Raw genomic sequence first — 19,372 nt, forward strand, 5'->3', positions numbered from 1 at the left:
TTTTTTTTGCCAACATGATTGCATCCCATTCTACAGGCACTGTAGAATGGGATTTGGTTTTAATGCCTGGTCTCAGACCAGGCCGTGGGGGTGTTGACCCCTGAAACCCTCTCCAGGTAAACCCATTGATGTAATAATAATGTAAAGGTGTTGGAAGAATAAATTAGACACATGCAACACTTGGGTATCATGGGTATAAAGGTACCCAAGTGTTGCACATGCATCTAATTCATCAACTTGTCGGTTCTCTGTACTATATATCTACATCATAAAAGGGTGTTTCAGAAGAGTGGAGAAACATCATTGAGAATGTTCCTGTAATGCATCACCTCTGAGAAAGAGTTTATTGAATCCATTTACAATTACAAAAGGGTCAGAAGACATTATGATGCTGATTCGCTGAAAGAAAATTTTAGTGATGCTGTACAGTATCTTCTTCAGCTTTGTGGAACCTGGCCTAACTACTCAACAATAGTTACAGTAATATAACTGCATTTACCCTACCGAGGCAGGGTGACCCAAAAAGAAAGAAACACTTTCACCATGATTCACACATAATCACGATTTTATTTACATGAAATGCCAATATTACATTAGTCTCAATATCTTTCAGGTGTCAGAAAAGCTAACAGAGATTATCACTGCTCTGGTGGAAGCAACAGACCAGCGTGACAGCAGTGGTTCAGATGGAACTGGTATAGAAACTCAGGTTGCCCTAGAGGCTCTTAGAGGACTTGCTGCTCTTCTCCCACGACTGCCACAGGAAACTGTTCTCCAGCACACACCTACACTCCTCATCAGGATCAGACTCTTCTCTGAAAAAGTGAGTTGCAACAGAATATGGGAGATTCCATAGAAAAATTGCAAAGGTTAGTGGACGAATTTGGGAGTGTGTGTAAAGGTAGAAAGTTGAAAGTGAACATAGAAAAGAGTAAGGTGATGAGGGTATAAAATGATTTAGATAAAGAAAAATTGGATATCAAATTGGGGAGGAGGAGTATGGAAGAAGTGAATGTTTTCAGATACTTGGGAATTGATGTGTCGGCGGATGGATTTATGAAGGATGAGGTTAATCATAGAATTGATGAGTGGTGCATTGAGGTATATGTGGAGACAAAAAACATTATCTATGGAGGTAAAGAAGGGAATGTATGAAAGTATAGAAGTACCAGCACTCTTATATGGGTGTGAAGCTTGGGTTGTGAATGCAGCAGCGAGGAGGCAGTTGGAGGCAGGGGAGATGTCCTGTCTAAGGGCAATGTGTGGTGTAAATATTATGCAGAAAATTTGGAGTGTGGAAATTAGGAGAAGGTGTGTCGGCGGATGGATTTATGAAGGATGAGGTTAATCATAGAATTGATGAGTGGTGCATTGAGGTATATGTGGAGACAAAAAACATTATCTATGGAGGTAAAGAAGGGAATGTATGAAAGTATAGAAGTACCAGCACTCTTATATGGGTGTGAAGCTTGGGCTGTGAATGCAGCAGCGAAGAGGCGGTTGGAGGCAGTGGAGATGTCCTGTCTAAGGGCAATGTGTGGTGTAAATATTATGCAGAAAATTCGGAGTGTGGAAATTAGGAGAAGGTGTGGAGTTAATAAAAGTATTAGTCAGAGGGCTGAAGAGGGGTTGTTGAGGTGGTTTGGTCATTTAGAGAGAATGGATCAAAGTAGAATGACATGGAGAGCATTTAAATCTGTAGGGGAAGGAAGGCGGGGTAGGGGTCGTCCTCGAAAAGGTTGGAAGGAAGGGGTAAAGGAGGTTTTGTGGGCGAGGGGCTTGGACTTCCAGCAGGCGTGCATGAGTGTGTTCGATAGGAGTGAATGGAGACGAATAGTATTTGGGACCTGACGATCTGTTGGAGTGTGAGCAGGGCAATATTTAGTGAAGGGATTCAGGGAAACCGGTTATTTTTATATATCCGGACTTGAGTCCTGGAAATGGGAGGTACAATGCCTGCACTCTAAAGGAGGGGTTCGGGATATTGACAGTTTGGAGGGATATGTTGTGTATCTTTATACGTACATGTATATGCTTCTAAGCTGTTGTGTTCTGAGCACCTCTGCTAAAACACTGATTATGTGTGAGTGAGGTGAAAGAGTTGAATGATGATGAAAGTATTTTCTTTTTTTGGGATTTTCTTTCGTTTTGGGTCACCCTGCCTCGGTGGGAGACGGCCGACTTGTTAAAAAAAAAAAAATTCTAGTCAGAAATTCTTATACATTACCATACTGTATGTCATATTTATAGTGTAGTTGTTTAAGTTAAAGGCTAGTTTTATAGTGTTCCTCACATTATATTTGATGTTGAAGTATTACAATATTATATTTATATGAGGAACAATAGCCACAGTATAATAATACTGTATTGTTCACTAGTCATCAGGGGAAGTGCGTGAAGCAGGCTTAGGTGTCTTGCGGGGTCTGGCTTCATCTGTAGGCTCCACGGAGGAATTCCGAGACCATCTTCATCTTCATCTTTTGGCAGCGTTGGTTCATTTGGCAGATCCTCATCCTCCAACAGTTGTGGTATTTAATGTTTTATATAAAATTTTACTAAATTAAAAAGTCCTTATATCAGCACTTTATGGGCCAGATGGCACATGTATGCATTTGAAAAATTCTAAATTACAGCATATGAAATATTTAATGTTATATTTTTCCATGAAGTTTATATCCTTGAAACAATCACATGACTAAGAAAAGATCATATGAAAATGGCACATTATGTAAACCAGCATTTTGCCTTGGATTTCAAGCAGTTTACTTACAACTGTGGACAAGCAGTGCTTCAAATGTATATGTCAGAGTAGACTGAAGATTTGATAGAGCATTGGTTTATGGAATTTAAGATAGTGTTGGGGTGATCAGAGTAACATTCATGAAGAGATTCTGGGAAACCAGTTAGTCATACTTGGGTTCTAAAGGTGAGAAGCACAATGATTTCTCTCTGAAAGTTGGGTGGAGATGTTGGAGTTCAAAGGGCTTATAAACTTCTTTTTTTAACACACCAGCTATTACTTGAGGAAGAGACTTGTTGAACATGTAGAAAGTACACAGATGGAAGATCTTGTCCTTGTAACCTCTTAAGAAGACATATGATAGCTTAACAGAGGTTAGGCAGGAAAGAGGGATGAGTAGATTGTAAGAAGGCTTTTGAAATGGTGCCACAGAAAGATTACTTAGCAATGGAGAAGCAAGCTGGGGCAAAAGAAAAGATTTATGAAAAAATTAATGCTAATAATAAGTAGCAAATTGAGAATAAAAGATGAGGATGGGAGAGTGTAATGAGTGGAGTTTCACAAGGAACAGTGTTAGGCACCATATTTTTCTTGGTGCGCAATATATAAATGACCTGGTTACAGGGGTAAACGCCTGCATATCCTTGTTCATGGACAATGCCAAAAACCAATTGAGAATACAGGCTGAAGTGAATGAAAGAAGTCTGCAAGACCATCTGGTGCTACTTTAGGAAAAGTCAAATAAAAAGTTACTGGAATTTAACCTGAGCAAAAGGAAAGTTATAGAGCTGGGAGACAGGAAAAGGTAGCTAAATAAAAAGCTACCATGAAATTGTTATGGTTAGCAATGGTGAATGACTGAACTGAATATGAACTTGCATGAGTAAACTCTTTGTGTCAGTAACCAGAAAAAAATAGTATAGAATTCATAGATTTGTACAAATACATTCTTACTAACTTTTCTTATACACATATTGACTATGACAATATTGCATTATTTTGTAAAATTTGTGGTATGTAAATAACCTTGTTTACTTTTAGATGTGCAAGAGTGCTCTGCAGGCTCTGGGCCCTCACCTTGGTTCAGATGCAATGAATGCAATGTTCCAGAATCACTTAATCCCCAGCGGAGTTTTGAACTACCATCAGTTTATTACTGATCTCACTAAGCATATGGTAAGTAAAAAAATGTCAATTAAATCTTTTGCAATAATTCTTATATAACTTAAATTTTTTGCTGTGGGGCCATAGAGGCCCATAGCTTGGCATATTTTTGTCTATTTCTACATATTACATATGATAGTCCTGGTAAGCTTTGGGATTATCTATTAAACCCTCATTCACCCTCATCTAAAAGAGTCTTTACTTGAAAATCATGGTGAGCAGGAGACTTTTGAGACCTGCCCAACATATCCCTATCCAATTGCTATTTTCTTTCTATGGTATGCACATCATGCCCTCATTTCTGCTTATTGATATTCCCTTAGCAGGTGCTGAGTTTGGCTGAGCCTTCACAGGCCTTCCAACTGTCTTCAGGATTTGTGCCAGTCCTGATTGTTTCTTGACTATCACCTGTGGTTGGCCATACACTTTGCTTAACACATTGAAATTGTGTTGACTGCCCAGCTTGTTTGTTGTCACGCTGTACTGGCTTACTTCAGTAATTGATGTACTCGTTTATAGCTACAGGAGCAGAGCTGTGCTTATGGTGTCCCATTTTCCATGATTAATTCATCATGTATGTAAAAGGAGGAAGTGGGTGAAGCAGTGGGTAGGATGAAAGAAGGTAAAGCAACTAGAATAGGTTGTTAGGTAAGACACATATGCAACAGTTAGGTATCTTTATTTTGAAACGTTTCGCCTACACAGTAGGCTTCTTCAGTCAAGTACAGAAAAGTTGATAGAAGCAGAAGATACTTGAAGACGATGTAATCAGTCCATCACCCATTTTAATGTTCAATCTGTCAGACACTGCAACACAAGGGTATCTTGGTACAGACCTGCAATCAACTTCGACAACTTCCACTAGTGAGAGGGGCTGGATTGGAGAGGGACCTCTCAACATCTGAGTTCTTACCTCTCCTACGTCTCACCTCTTGGCGCTATAAAAGCTCCATCCTGTCACTTCTTCTCCATATTGTTTCATACTATGGAACAATGCTCTTCTCCAGACTGAGGGACTGACCACCTCAAAACTTTAAGGGTGATGGACTGATTACATCGTCTTCAAGTATCTTCTGCTTCTATCAACTTTTCTGTACTTGACTGAAGAAGCCTACTGTGTAGGCGAAACGTTTCAAAATAAAGATACCTAACTGTTGCATATGTGTCTTACCTAACAACCTGTCGGTATTTTATACCATTTTAATGTTCAACTAGAATAGGTGCAATGAAGACCAGATGCCAAAAGTAGGTGAAGATATAGTTGAAGAGTAGTTAGTGTATTTGTCAAATACACCACATGTAACATTAAAAAACATAGAGTTAGCCTTCAGTAATCTCAACAAGGACCTCTTCATTTCTGATCCATGGACTTCTTGTAATTTATTCCACCTATGGTATTGTAGCTTTAATTAATCGTTAGTGAATGGTGTTAAATTGTTCTACTTTGTTAGTAAAGTCGGTGCTAGGATGAAGGAAGATACCGAAGAGTAATAATGCTTTCAAAAATATATATAAATCAATTCTTTATCCATAAATATATTGCAGTCATAGGTGCAGTACATTGTATTGAATGTACAATATTAAATTTTACAGTGCCAATATTATGCACAGCATTTCAGGGAAGACTTAAGCTAAAACAGAAAGTTAATTAAAGGTGTACAAATTTAAATAATAGCAACTGCCCAGGGATGTACTACCATCCTGCCAAGTGAGTGTAAAACTGAAGCCTGTACATGTACTTGTTTTACATGACGGTAAGATTGCTGGTGTCATTTCTCTGTCTCATAAACATGCAAGATTTCAGGTACATCTTGCTACTTCTACTTACATTTAGGTCATACTACACATACATGTACAAGCATATATATACACACCCCTCTGGGTTTTCTTATACATATTTTCTTTCTAGTTCTTGTTCTTGTTCTTGTTTATTTCCTCTTATCTCCATGGGGAAGTGGAACAGAATTCTTCCTCCATAAGCCATGCGTGTTGTAAGAGACGACTAAAATGCCGGGAACAAGGGGCTAGTAACCCCTTCTCCTGTATATATTACTAAATTTAAAAGAGAAACTTCGTTTTTCTTTTTGGGCCACCCTGCCTCGGTAGGATACGGTCGGTTTGTTGAAAGAAAAAGAAGAAATTTAAATAAAAACAATTTATTGAATAGACATGGTAAAATATTAAGATATTAATAAAGCTGTAATATATGATAAGTACATATATCATTGTTTCTACAGCTTATATGAAACAGTTTTGTTACCATTGTACATCAGTAGCCTCATATCTCACTGAGTTACCTTTGTCAGTAATTGACTAAAATAATTTTTGTACCAATTTCAGATTTTAAGTTTTTTTCCTTATATAATTGACTTTTTCAGGTGACAGATCTTAGTGATCACATGGGGTTCTTTATTCAAGCTACTTCAACGTATTTCAAGAGTTCAGAGCCATCACTGCGTCGTGCTGCTGCTCTCCTCATAGGTAATCTGTAACATGTTTAAGGAAGCCCCATTTTTTTACAACAGTATAAACTTAATGGGCTTAGTGCTTGGTTATGATTATAATAATAGTAATATTAACTTAAGGAAACTGAAATAGTGAGTAAGAGAGAGTCACATGCTGGGACAGAATGGACAAGTAGTCTGTATAGTTTCTGTACCAGTGGCTAAGGCAGGACCTCCACTAGTGTGTTTTACTTCATGCATTGCACATTTGTATAAGCAATATACATATATGCTTGAATGTTTGCAAAGAAGAGCTTCAATTAACACCCAAGGAAAAATCTTAAAACTCCTTCATAGAACAGGAAATTTTTGCTCTTACAATAACCTTATGCTGAGTGACCATCACCAACTAACTGGGTCTGTATAAACAGTAGAGCTTGTTTGATAGAACATATCACTATGAACATTTTAATACATAAAGCAGTATATTTTATCCAAAAATAATAGAGAAAAAATCTAAACATTTCTCCCTAATGATTGTAATATCAAGATTCCCATTTCTTGGCCAGATTGTGCTAATAAAAGATAGGAACCCATTTCACCCATACCTGAGATGAATGCATTTGATAAAGTAACAGTTGAGAGTAAAAAATGCTGGAGATAAATTGTAGAGGTTTGTTTACTGTGCAGTTGAAGAAGGAGGTTCCTTTCCTGATCTTGGCTTGGTTGGTAGTGTCCTTAGCTCACATCTCTCCCAGCACAGGTGAAATATTGGGCATGTTTTCTCATATATTAATGTAGGTAGAATTAACGACAATATGTAAAGTAAAAGGACACAAGTGCAACTAATGTGACATTTTATTGTGGCAACGTTTCACTCTTCAGGAGCTTTATCAAGCCGTTACAAACAATACATGTAGGAATGATAACTTGACCAACACCTGCGTACAACACCAGAATTCCACCAGTCATCTCATGAAATTCAAAGATGCCCGATTAGTAATCAGAGAGCCAAATTTCCGCAGACGTAAATGCCTTGAATCATCATTAATTGCTGTTTCTAACACAATCAAGCAAAATAAAGGCAGCTTTATCATCTCAGAAGTATTAGCAAAAATCCTCCTCAAAACAGTAAACCCTGCCATCACATAGTATCTGCTACACAAGAACACAACAGAGAAGGAACACTGAAACTGACCTTCTCAGATCCAACCACCAACAGAAATATTTGTCTAACCCATGTAATAGCTTTTATAACCTTGATTGTTCTACCATATTGTATTACTACTACTATTACAGCTTATATTACTACTACTACTACTACTACTACTACTACTACTACTACCACAACAAGTACCACACCTCACTCTGAGCCTATATATATACACCCTCTGTGTCCATGTATTGTTTGTAATGGTTGATAAAGCTCCTGGAGAGCGAAATGTTGTCACAATAAAATGTCACATTAGTTGCACTTGTGTCCTTTTACTTTACATGCTTTCTCATACCTGCTGCCCCTCTTCACCTAGCAGTAAGTAGGTACATATGTACCTTGGTGTTAGCCATCTGTTGTGGGTCACATCCTGGGGAACAAGATTAAGCAAAGTTGCCTGAAATGCTTTGCATAACCAGGGGCTTTCTGTATAGTTTGCTAAAGATGTCAGCTAGGACTGTGTCATGTATTTGTAGAAATAAAGATTATTATTATTATTTTAACACACCAGCCATCTCCCACTGAGGTAGGGTAACTCCAAAAAAAAAAAAAGCAGCACTTTCACCATCACTCACCCCATCACTGTTTTGCCAGAGGCATGCCAATACTAAAGTTCAAGAGTGCAGGCACTGTGTTTCCCATATCTAGAACTCAATTCTGGCTAACTGGTTTTGCTGAATCCCTTCATAAATGCCAATCACTCAGAATGCAAAAAAGATTTGGGAGTTCTAGTTAGCAGTAATCTAAAGCCATGACAATGGTGCTTAAGTGTTTGCAATAAAGCTAATAGAATTCTTGGCTTCATATCAAGAAGTATAAATACAGAAGTCCTCAGGTTATACTTCAACTTTATACATCCTTGGTAGGGCCTCATTAGGTGATGCTGGGCAGTTCTGGTCACCGAATTAGAGAATGGACATAAATGAACTAGAAAACATACAGAGAAGTATGACAGAGCTGATCCCATGTGTCAGAGATCTTTTCTGTGAGGATAAACTGGGGGCACTGAATCTGCACTCTCTGGAAAGGCATAGAATGAGGGAGGATATGATCGAGGTGTATAAATGGAAGACAGGAGTAAATAAACGAGATATAAATATGCTAATGGGAAGTACAATGCCTGCACTCTAAAGGAGGGGTTTTGGGGTATTAGCAGTTTGGAGGGATATGTTGTGCATCTTTATACGTATATGCTTCTAAACTGTTGTGTTCTGAGCACCTCTGCAAAAACAGTGATTATGTGTGAGTGAGGTGAAAGTGTTGAATGATGATGAAAGTATTTTCTTTTTGTGGATTTTCTTTCTTTTTGGGTCACCCTGCCTCGGTGGGAGACGGCCGACTTGTTGAAAAAAAAAAAAAAATAAATATGCTAAATATAGGTAGTAGGTTGGTAAACAGCAACCGCCCAGGGAGGTACTACCGTCCTGCCAAGTGAGTGTAAAATGAAAGCCTGTAATTGTTTTACATGATGGTAGGATTGCTGGTGTCTTTTTTCTGTCTCATGAACATGCAAGATTTCCAGTACGTCTTGCTACTTCTTCTTACACTTAGGTCACACTACACATACATGTACAAGCATATATACACACACCCCTCTGGGTTTTCTTCCATTTTCTTTCTAGTTCTTGTTCCTGTTTATTTCCTCTTATCTCCATGGGGAAGTGGAACAGAATTCTTCCTCCGTGAGCCATGCATGTTGTAAGAGGCGACTAAAATGCCGGGAGCAAGGGGCTAGTAACCCCTTCTCCTGTATATATTACTAAATTTAAAAGGCAAAACTTTCATTTTTCCTTTGGGCCACCCCACCTCAGTGGGATATGGCTGTTGTGTTGAAAGAAAGAAGAAATATGCTAAAATATCTAACTGAGATAGGACTCCAGTATAACATGGGTTTCTATGGGAAACCCATGTTAAACAAGCCATTTCTCTGGTACTTATACTGGTACTTGACTGTATCTATAAAATAAAGATTCCTGATATCCATTTTAAATGTTGTCATTGCAGGTAACCTGGTGTATCATTGTCAAAGCAATGAAGAACTAAATGTATCATCAGTGAGCCATGGTCTACTGTATCTTCTGCGTGATCCAGACCCAGCAGTGAGGACTGCTGCTGCAATAGCCATTCCCCTCTTGTATAAATATAATGATCTCCTTTAGTGTAAATAATGTGATGCTGCCTAATAGTTTCGTTTTGTAAACATAACTTTTCCTCTAAATATATCATCATTATAGAACAATTTTGTCTTACAAGTATTTCATTTAATACTTTTCAGAAGTTTAGTGTTTCACAGGCTTTGTTTTTTTTTCTTGTTTTTGCTAGTCATACTACCATAGAACATGCATCATATTTATTGTATAAAAAAATACATTAATTATTAATATTAAGTAATTCACTCATCATTGCTCTGCTCTTTGGGGTTATGTGTGTGTATATGAGAGTTGTGTAGGCTGAAGCTAACACTGATAAAAACAGTAAAACGTGGTAAAGAGAATCTCTTTATTAGATGATGTTTCTCTCTAAATAGAGCACTATAAACTTGACAAGATCAAATTAGGGAGAATGTTATCTAATAAAAAAAGGTCTCACTCTACTATGTATGATTTGTATAACAAATTTATCAGCTGCTTGTCAATCACTTCACTGACAACTTTAATGATAAACCAAATAATACACTGAGATATTGAGTCTTTAACATATTGCACCAAGCTTGGCATCCTAAATGCAATGCTCCACTGTACAGTACATTTATAATTCACTCAACACTTAAAATACCAGTGCACTAATAGTTTACTGTACACACATAATTTACAGAACACTTGTAATTGTGATATCTGCAAACTTTTGGCAAGAGTTATTGAATGAATGAAGGTTAATATGTTTCCTGTTTTGGGTTGCTAAACCTTGGTGAGAGATGGCCAGTGTATTAAAAAAACTTGTAATTTGCTGTACACTTATACTTCATTGTACACTTAATAATCAGTACTTCACTGCTCTGTAGCAGTATTTTACTTGTCTATGACAATACACCAAGCACTGAGTGTCTGCATTTCTGATGCTTCCTCAGTTGTGACTGGCTGACTGCTTGCTTCCTTCATTCTGACTGCCAACTACATTACTTACTTCTTAAGGTGGCTACTCCATGACTGGCTAACCACTTCTTTCCTCAATAATTACTTCTTCATGGCAGGCTGCCTGTCTGCATCATAACTGGTTGTAAAATGACCCAGGCTGTTGTTCTTTCCCTAGTCTTATATATGATACAGATAGTAGTAAGTTTATTGCATTTCAAAGGGGCAGAGGAGCTTACAGTCTTACCTTTAACCCCATTTCCCAAGAAACTCGCAAAAGCTCAGCACTAACATACACTCTCTTAGCATGTGTTTTCCAAGGAATTAGCCAAGAATAATACATGAATTTTACATACATATCTCAATATCACATAATACAGTAGTATTAGAAAGTTCCACAGCAATGTACATTACCATCATAACAGGTTTATTTCAGCAGCACGTTCATAAAACTAAGAAACTGTTCAAACCTCTCTAATTATATAGTTGCCCTATTAATGTGGGCTTTATTATTATTAATGATGATGGTTCTAGTTCTTTGTTAGTGTAAGTCATGTATTTACTAACATAATATTTAGCATCTATGTACTATATATGCTAGCATGAGTGTATATAGTTAAAATTATATACTATTAGGGTTTTGCATTAAGGAAATGCAACCATTTATGTGCTATATAAAATGAGTGAATTGTATTTTTTACCTGTGTATTTTGAAGTTAAAGATGTGTGCTAGTCATCATAGTTTTAACTTACATAGGTTAAATATACTGTATTTGAGCTGCATTGTTATGTAATATTCATCTATATATGTTATTCATCACTGCTTCAAAGCAAGGAAGATAATTATATTAGATCTGCCTTTGTATTTTCAAATATATAATTTTATAAATCTCTTATTTTGGTATAGAAAATATGTTATTTAGTGCCTTAGTGCTAAGGGATAGGGTTTGAATAATAATAGTTATATAAGAAGAGAGGGTATGTTATCTTGGTATGTTATTTTGGCAAGATGTAAAGAAAGGTTTGGGGTTACAGTAAAGTATTAAGGTAACTAGAGGGATTTTTAAGAAATCTTTGGGTTATTTGGGTATACTATTTTATTACATTAGATGCCTAACATTATTGTATTTATACATATCTCTGCATTTTTAAATGTGCCTGTGTTATTTTCCAGTATTTTAATTCATAGTTTTGTTAATATTTAAGATATTACTGAATGGTATTTCGAGTGCTTAATTTTCTTAAGGTAGTTGTGTGGTATGAATCACAAAAATTGCACAACTTGAGAAACCTGGCAATATGTGGACTATACAGTAGAATAAAAAAAAATCCCTGACTCTGATGTTCCTCTGATATATTCAGATCACAAATATGTCTTTAGTATTTTTTGCACATAAAATAACATCTTGCACCATATATATTAACCCTATTTATTTGTAGTTTTTCCTGTAAAATTTGTTATTTTTTGTGCTGAATAAATTTGCTGGCTATTGCTGGCAACACTATGCATTTCTCATCTATCCATTATATACCCCCTCCTCATCTGTATCAAAAAATTAGTAGTATATATTAGTAGCACTAATAATAATTAACACATGCACCATAGTAATATTAAAACAATTATAATAAGAATATATAATGTAGCCAATGATTTTTACCACACTGGCCATCTCCCACCGAGATAGGGTACCCCCTCCCCCAGAAAAAAAAAATTAACCAACATTCATTGAATTACTATCTTGCCAGCAGTGTGCAGACATCACAATTCAAACGACCCTCTGAACTCTGACATCCCCACCCCTCCCTCACAGACACTGAGTTTTCCACCTCTAGAGCTTAATTAAGCCCAGCTAATTGATTTCCCTCGATCCCTTCATAAGTGTTACTTTGCTCACTCTCAAAAGAGCATTTTAGTTCATTGACCACAGATGTAAGTCAAATCTTTGGTTTATTGATAACTGACCCTAAGGGAAGGTTCCTATGACAGTGAGGGATTCTTGATGCAAGAAATTGGACCTTCCCTTATGATGACCCACAGCTGGAACATTTAGTCATCTGACTCGAGACTTTCTGCTAGGAAAAAATTAATAGTCCATTTCAATTGTTTTTTTATTATAAGTTAAGAAGGTGGTCTGAAGTCTATACTAGAAGTTCCATGAGGTTTTCCTAAAAATAGAGAGGGAGAAAAAAAAATGATTTTTGGTATGGCAACACCTATCCGGACTGGAGTTCTGGAGGTGGGAAGTACAATGCCTACACTTTAAAGGAGGGGGTTTGGGATATTTTACCATTTGGAGTGACATCTGAACTGTCGGATCTGTGCACCTCTGCAGAAACATACATTGTGTGTATGAGTGCATGTATACACACATGCCACCATCTTTGGATGTTTTAACACATTTTTTTATACATTTAATAAAAAAATTCTGGGAAAAAAGTTTCAAGACTATGAAAAAAATTATCTAAGAATTTTTTTTTGGAAAAGCCCAATTTCTAAGGGTGTAAGAATTTTTTCCTTGGAAAATTCTGCCTCAAAATTGAATAGCCGAACTTGCTGAATTGGCCGAACTTGTAACATTTTTTTCAGGGTTACCAAATAAAATTTTCAATTAGAGGTAGACTCTTGCCTAAAAAATGCTAAAAGTATGCTGAATTTACTTTATATAGAGCTAAAAAAATACACTAACATAGCTACAAAAATAACATTATGCATTGCTCTCACTCACCAGTATATAGGCAATTTTATTCTAGATCTTCTAAATCCCAATCAACCATCTCTTCCTCAGCACGTGTAGCTGTTTCTTCTTGCGATTGTTGAGAAGGCTGATATGCATCCATAAAGCATATTTTTCATAAGACTTCCTTTGGTAGCTTGTAATTATAACAGCATTTACCATGCCTTCTCAGTCTGTATTTAATAGTCAAAATAGCTCTCAAACTCTTCATATTAAACCAGGTTTGCAGTTTTGGCTTAACAATGCTCATGTGGCTGAACACACATTCCACATCAGCATTAGCATGAGGTAGAGCAAGCACTGTTAGAGCATCTCTGTATAAAGCTATTTCTGCCTGCAGTCTAAGTATGTCAGAGTTGCAGCATATTCAATAAACATTTTTGCAAGATCTAATATGCAAGTCTTAACTGGTTGTAGGCATTTATTTGCACTCAGTTATGATATTGACTTCAGCACTCGAACATTATCTGGCAGTTGTGACACAGTTGTGTCACACACTCCATTACAAACTGTATGCACCTTCCATGAATGTCTGTCATAAAGAATCTTGCAGTCTGACATTTCCTTTTCAAGTTCATAACTGAGGTATGGATTAGGATTTAAATCATCTTGAACTGCATCACCTTCTTTCATTGTTTTTATATGGATAACAATCTTTGAACAGTTAAAGATGGTAGTAGCAAGGAGTTGTTCATGGTGTTTATGAAGTCACCTTACACCTGCTGCTACTGTTCACATAGCAGTAAGTAAATTTATTCAGGTAAAGGTACATGTAAATACAGTTACATAATTTATCATAGGTAGCAGCATATGTGTAGATTACCTAGGATAACCCAAAAAAAAAAGTCAGTGACTTATTTACATTGGGGTCCTTGTAATATCTTATTATTTAAACCTTAACAGCTAAAAAATGCTAAGTAACTCAACTGTGTGAAAAACATTTTCAATACAAGGAGATATACTAGGAATAAGGTAAACTGAGTTATTTATATTATACATTAAAGAGAGGATCAGCTCACAGTAATAGGTACATGAATGTTACACTAATAGGTACATTCATGTTAGCTATACAAGATATCATTCTCTTCCCTTTCTGTAGCTTCATTTATTAAGTACCTTTTAGCCTTCTTCCTGAACTAGTTCATGCTTTGACAGGCTTTGACATGTGCAGGCAGTCCATTCCACTTCTTTATTGCTATACAATATAAGGTGTTTGAAGCCTGACCACCTACAATGGGTACTACAAAGTTTTGTTCCCTTCCCTTAGTACTATACCTGTTTAAGTTCACAGACTTGGCTGCAAGATATTCTGGACTTTGCTTGTGAGCAATTTTATATACGTGATTTAACTTCAGTTGTTTTACTCTGTCTTCAACATTCAGTATGTCCAGTTGCAATTCATCCTGGCCTACTCATATGCTCTGTTGGGCCCAGGTCCAGGATGAATCTCACCATTTTGTTCTGGATGATTTGTGGTCTATCTTTTAGTTTTTTTGTTTGTTTTTAAGGCAGAGTACCTTAAAGAGCAAGAGTAATCTATATGGCATTGTATAAGAGATAGACATAGGGTCCTGCGAGCCTCAGTAGGTAGACACTGTGCCTGTCTGTAGAGGAACTTTAGTCTGGCATTCGCTCTCTTTACTACACTGTTCCCTATTAATTCTCCTGACATGCTTGGGTCAAAAGGGATTCCCAGATACTTCACTTAAGATACTGGAGTGATGGGTTCCCCATTACACTGGATATTAAAAATATTTACCCTTCTTAGTTTATTTTTCGTGCCAAAGAATATGACTTCTGTTTTCCCAAGGTGTAACGATATTTTGTTGCTTACCATCCATTTGCTGCAGGACTCTAGTTCTAGTGACAGTACATTTGCTATATCTTCTGGGGCTCGACACTAACAAAGCACTATGGTCTGCAACGGAAGCTTACACTTGGCATTGATGGGCATGTCATTTACATAACATAGGAACAGCAAGGGACCCAGAATACTACCTCGGGGAACCCCACATGCTCTTGGCAGGGATTCTGATTCTGTGTTACTGATCTATACAATTTGTTTCCTGTTTCTCAGGTCAATATATCTGAAATGCGTAGGGAGACACTGGTCAGAGAAATAGCAAGCATCGAACTTAAGCTAAAAGAATCCTTTAGGAGTCAGGAATCGCGGGAAGAACTAAAAGCCATAAATGAAATCGAAAGAAACCCAAAGTATTTCTTCTCCTATGCCAAATCAAAATCGAGAACAACGTCCAGTATTGGGCCCCTACTTAAACAAGATGGGTCCTACACAGATGACAGCAAGGAAATGAGTGAGCTACTCAAGTCCCAATATGACTCAGTTTTTAGCAAGCCGCTAACCAGACTGAGAGTCGAAGATCAAAATTAATTTTTTATGAGAGAGCCACAAAATTTGATGAACACAAGCCTATCCGATGTTATCCTGATGCCAAATGACTTCGAACAGGCGATAAATGACATGCCCATGCACTCTGCCCCAGGGCCAGACTCATGGAACTCTGTGTTCATCAAGAACTGCAAGAAGCCCCTATCACGAGCCTTTTCCATCCTATGGAGAGGGAGCATGGACACGGGGGTCGTCCCACAGTTACTAAAAACAACAGACATAGCCCCACTCCACAAAGGGGGCAGTAAAGCAACAGCAAAGAACTACAGACCAATAGCACTAACATCCCATATCATAAAAATCTTTGAAAGGGTCCTAAGAAGCAAGATCACCACGCATCTAGAAACCCATGTTACACAACCCAGGGCAACATGGGTTTAGAACAGGTCGCTCCTGTCTGTCTCAACTATTGGACCACTACGACAAGGTCCTAAATGCACTAGAAGACAAAAAGAATGCAGATGTAATATATACAGACTTTGCAAAAGCCTTCGACAAGTGTGACCATGGCGTAATAGCGCACAAAATGCGTGCTAAAGGAATAACAGGAAAAGTCGGTCGATGGATCTATAATTTCCTCACTAACAGAACACAGAGAGTAGTCATCAACAGAGTAAAGTCCGAGGCAGCTACGGTGAAAAGCTCTGTTCCACAAGGCACAGTACTCGCTCCCATCTTGTTCCTCATCCTTATATCCGACATAGACAAGGATGTCAGCCACAGCACCGTGTCTTCCTTTGCAGATGACACCCGAATCTGCATGACAGTGTCTTCCATTGCAGACACTGCAAAGCTCCAGGCAGACATCAACCAAATCTTTCAGTGGGCTGCAGAAAACAATATGAAGTTCAACGATGAGAAATTTCAATTACTCAGATATGGTAAACGTGAGGAAATTAAATCTTCATCAGAGTACAAAACAAATTCTGGCCACAAAATAGAGCGAAACACCAACGTCAAAGACCTGGGAGTGATCATGTCGGAGGATCTCACCTTCAAGGACCATAACATTGTATCAATCGCATCTGCTAGAAAAATGACAGGATGGATAATGAGAACCTTCAAAACTAGGGAGGCCAAGCCCATGATGACACTCTTCAGGTCACTTGTTCTATCTAGGCTGGAATATTGCTGCACACTAACAGCACCTTTCAAGGCAGGTGAAATTGCCGACCTAGAAAGTGTACAGAGAACTTTCACGGCGCGCATAACGGAGATAAAACACCTCAATTATTGGGAGCGCTTGAGGTTCCTAAACCTGTATTCCCTGGAACGCAGGAGGGAGAGATACATGATTATATACACCTGGAAAATCCTAGAGGGACTAGTACCGAACTTGCACACGAAAATCACTCACTACGAAAGCAAAAGACTTGGCAGACGATGCACCATCCCCCCAATGAAAAGCAGGGGTGTCACTAGCACGTTAAGAGACCATACAATAAGTGTCAGGGGCCCGAGACTGTTCAACTGCCTCCCAGCACACATAAGGGGGATTACCAACAGACCCCTGGCAGTCTTCAAGCTGGCACTGGACAAGCACCTAAAGTCAGTTCCGGATCAGCCGGGCTGTGGCTCGTATGTTGGTTTGCGTGCAGCCAGCAGCAACAGCCTGGTTGATCAGGCTCTGATCCACCAGGAGGCCTGGTCTCAGACCGGGCCGCGGGGGCGTTGACCCCCGGAACTCTCTCCAGGTAAACTCCAGGTAAGACTTAAATCAGTCTGCAGAACCTATGCTGATAGTGTTAGTCACCTTACACATGCTGTCACTTTTCATCTAGCAGTAAGTAGGTACCCGGGTGTTAGTGGGCTGGTGTGGGTGGCATCCTGGGGGGCAAGATTGAAGGACCACAATGGAAATAGCACTGACAGTCCTTGATGAAGCACTAACTTCATTGGGTTATTCTGGGTTATCCTTTAATTGTAATTGCTTTTCACATAGCTAAGTTACTTACCTGTTTTAACTTTAAGGTTTAAATAATAAGTTATTACAAGGACCCCCAATGGAAATATGTAATTTTGTCTTTTTTTTTTTGAGGAGGGGGGTTATCCTTGGTAATCCACACATGGGGTTATCGTAGGTCATCTACACATGGGGTTATCCTAGGTGATCTACACATGGGGTTATCCTAGGTGATCTACACATGGGGGTTATCCTAGGTCAGTGGTTCCCAAACTGGGGGTAAATTACCCCCTGGGGGTAATTTAACCATTTTTGGGGGGTAATGGAGGGGTGACAGAAAAAAAGTTATGAATTCTGAAAATCAAGAAAACAATGCGGTACCCGGTATGAGGATTATTGTTAACTTTGTCTTAGTATATAAAGTTGTAAAGTAAACCTATTATAAGTAAGCAATAAAGTTAAACCAAATAACAATAAACATCAAAAACTAATATACAGTATTAGAAAAGAAGAAATATATAGCTAAGTGTGTGGAAACCCAAAAGTATTTTGACAAGTATGCTTCAGGACAAAAGTCACTCAGTAGCCCAGATCGACCTGTCCAGTACGCGTCACTCACTTCCTGAGGCTGCCTCTATTTCACACTGTCAGTTTATCTGTGAATTTGTAGCTATTATTAATTTTATATATAATGTATGTGTGGTTCTTACGTTTTCAATGGTTTTGCTAAGATTATCAGAGTATGCGAGGCTGTATATGTTCACGTTTAGCCATATATATCAATAATAACAACATTTTGTGAAAGGGGTAACATGCTTTATGTGGCATGTTAAATTGGGTAACAAGCTGAAAAAGTTTGGGAACCACTGTCCTAGGTGATCTACACATGGGAGTTATCTTAGATAATCTACACATGGGGGTTATCATAGGTAATCTACACATGCTGCTATTTATGATAATTTATGTAACTGTATTTATGTGTACCTGTACCTGAATAAACTTAACACCTGATTAAAAACCCGAACAAAATCTTATCCTAAAGCCTCACATATTACATCTGGATTGCAGTCACATACTTAACTGAGTCTAAATAAGTAACCACAATTTATTTCTCAGAATATGGTAAAATACACTGAAATCAACTGCAGTACATTTTGTTCTCTTGAGCTTAAAAATTAAGGTTATAATTATATTACTCTGGAATTGTATACCGTTATTATAGTGATTAATTTCTTATTGATTTATGTTCATCAAAAAACTATAGAAGTGTAAAAACCATTACATAAGTCATTTATTTACCAAACATTTTCATGTTACTTATTAAAGAAGTGAAATAATTTTTTTTGCAATTTAATTATTTCATAAAATGGTCCCTTTGCTAGCGAAGGGTTCTTGGTGCAAGAAATTGGAGTTACCCTCCTCTTCCTTGGATCAAACCGCATTACCTTCTAGCCCTCACACGCTATATCATCATTATGGATTTAGCATTCCTATGTATAATAAAAATAATAATATTCAGTAATAATAATATTTCTAATATATTTAATAGCTATAGCTGTGCATTATATTAGTTTTATTATAATAATAATAATAATATGCATTATATTGTATACTCTGTAATGTAATGATCAGAAATAAAGAATCCATGTATGTGTCAATCTGAGAGTGAATAAGAACCATGATACAAGTCTA

At 37.6% G+C, this 19,372-nt stretch overlaps 1 protein-coding gene across 3 annotated transcripts in view; it reads left to right on the top strand.

Moving 5' to 3' along the window:
- c11.1 (maestro heat like repeat family protein c11.1) overlaps nt 1-9,872 on the top strand; it is a 63,040-nt gene extending 53,168 nt beyond the window's left edge. For all 3 annotated transcript variants that reach the window (XM_053790412.2, XM_053790413.2, XM_053790414.2), the window contains 5 exons: nt 614-823; nt 2,379-2,528; nt 3,782-3,916; nt 6,283-6,385; nt 9,566-9,872. In XM_053790412.2, coding sequence (XP_053646387.1) covers nt 614-823; nt 2,379-2,528; nt 3,782-3,916; nt 6,283-6,385; nt 9,566-9,720 — 753 coding nt within the window. In that variant the 3' untranslated portion in view covers nt 9,721-9,872. The remainder of the gene's footprint in view (nt 1-613; nt 824-2,378; nt 2,529-3,781; nt 3,917-6,282; nt 6,386-9,565) is intronic.
- The last annotated feature ends 9,500 nt before the right edge of the window (nt 9,873-19,372 follow it).

This window comes from Cherax quadricarinatus, chromosome 63 (genome assembly GCF_038502225.1).
Source record: "Cherax quadricarinatus isolate ZL_2023a chromosome 63, ASM3850222v1, whole genome shotgun sequence".
NCBI lineage: Eukaryota > Metazoa > Arthropoda > Malacostraca > Decapoda > Parastacidae > Cherax > Cherax quadricarinatus.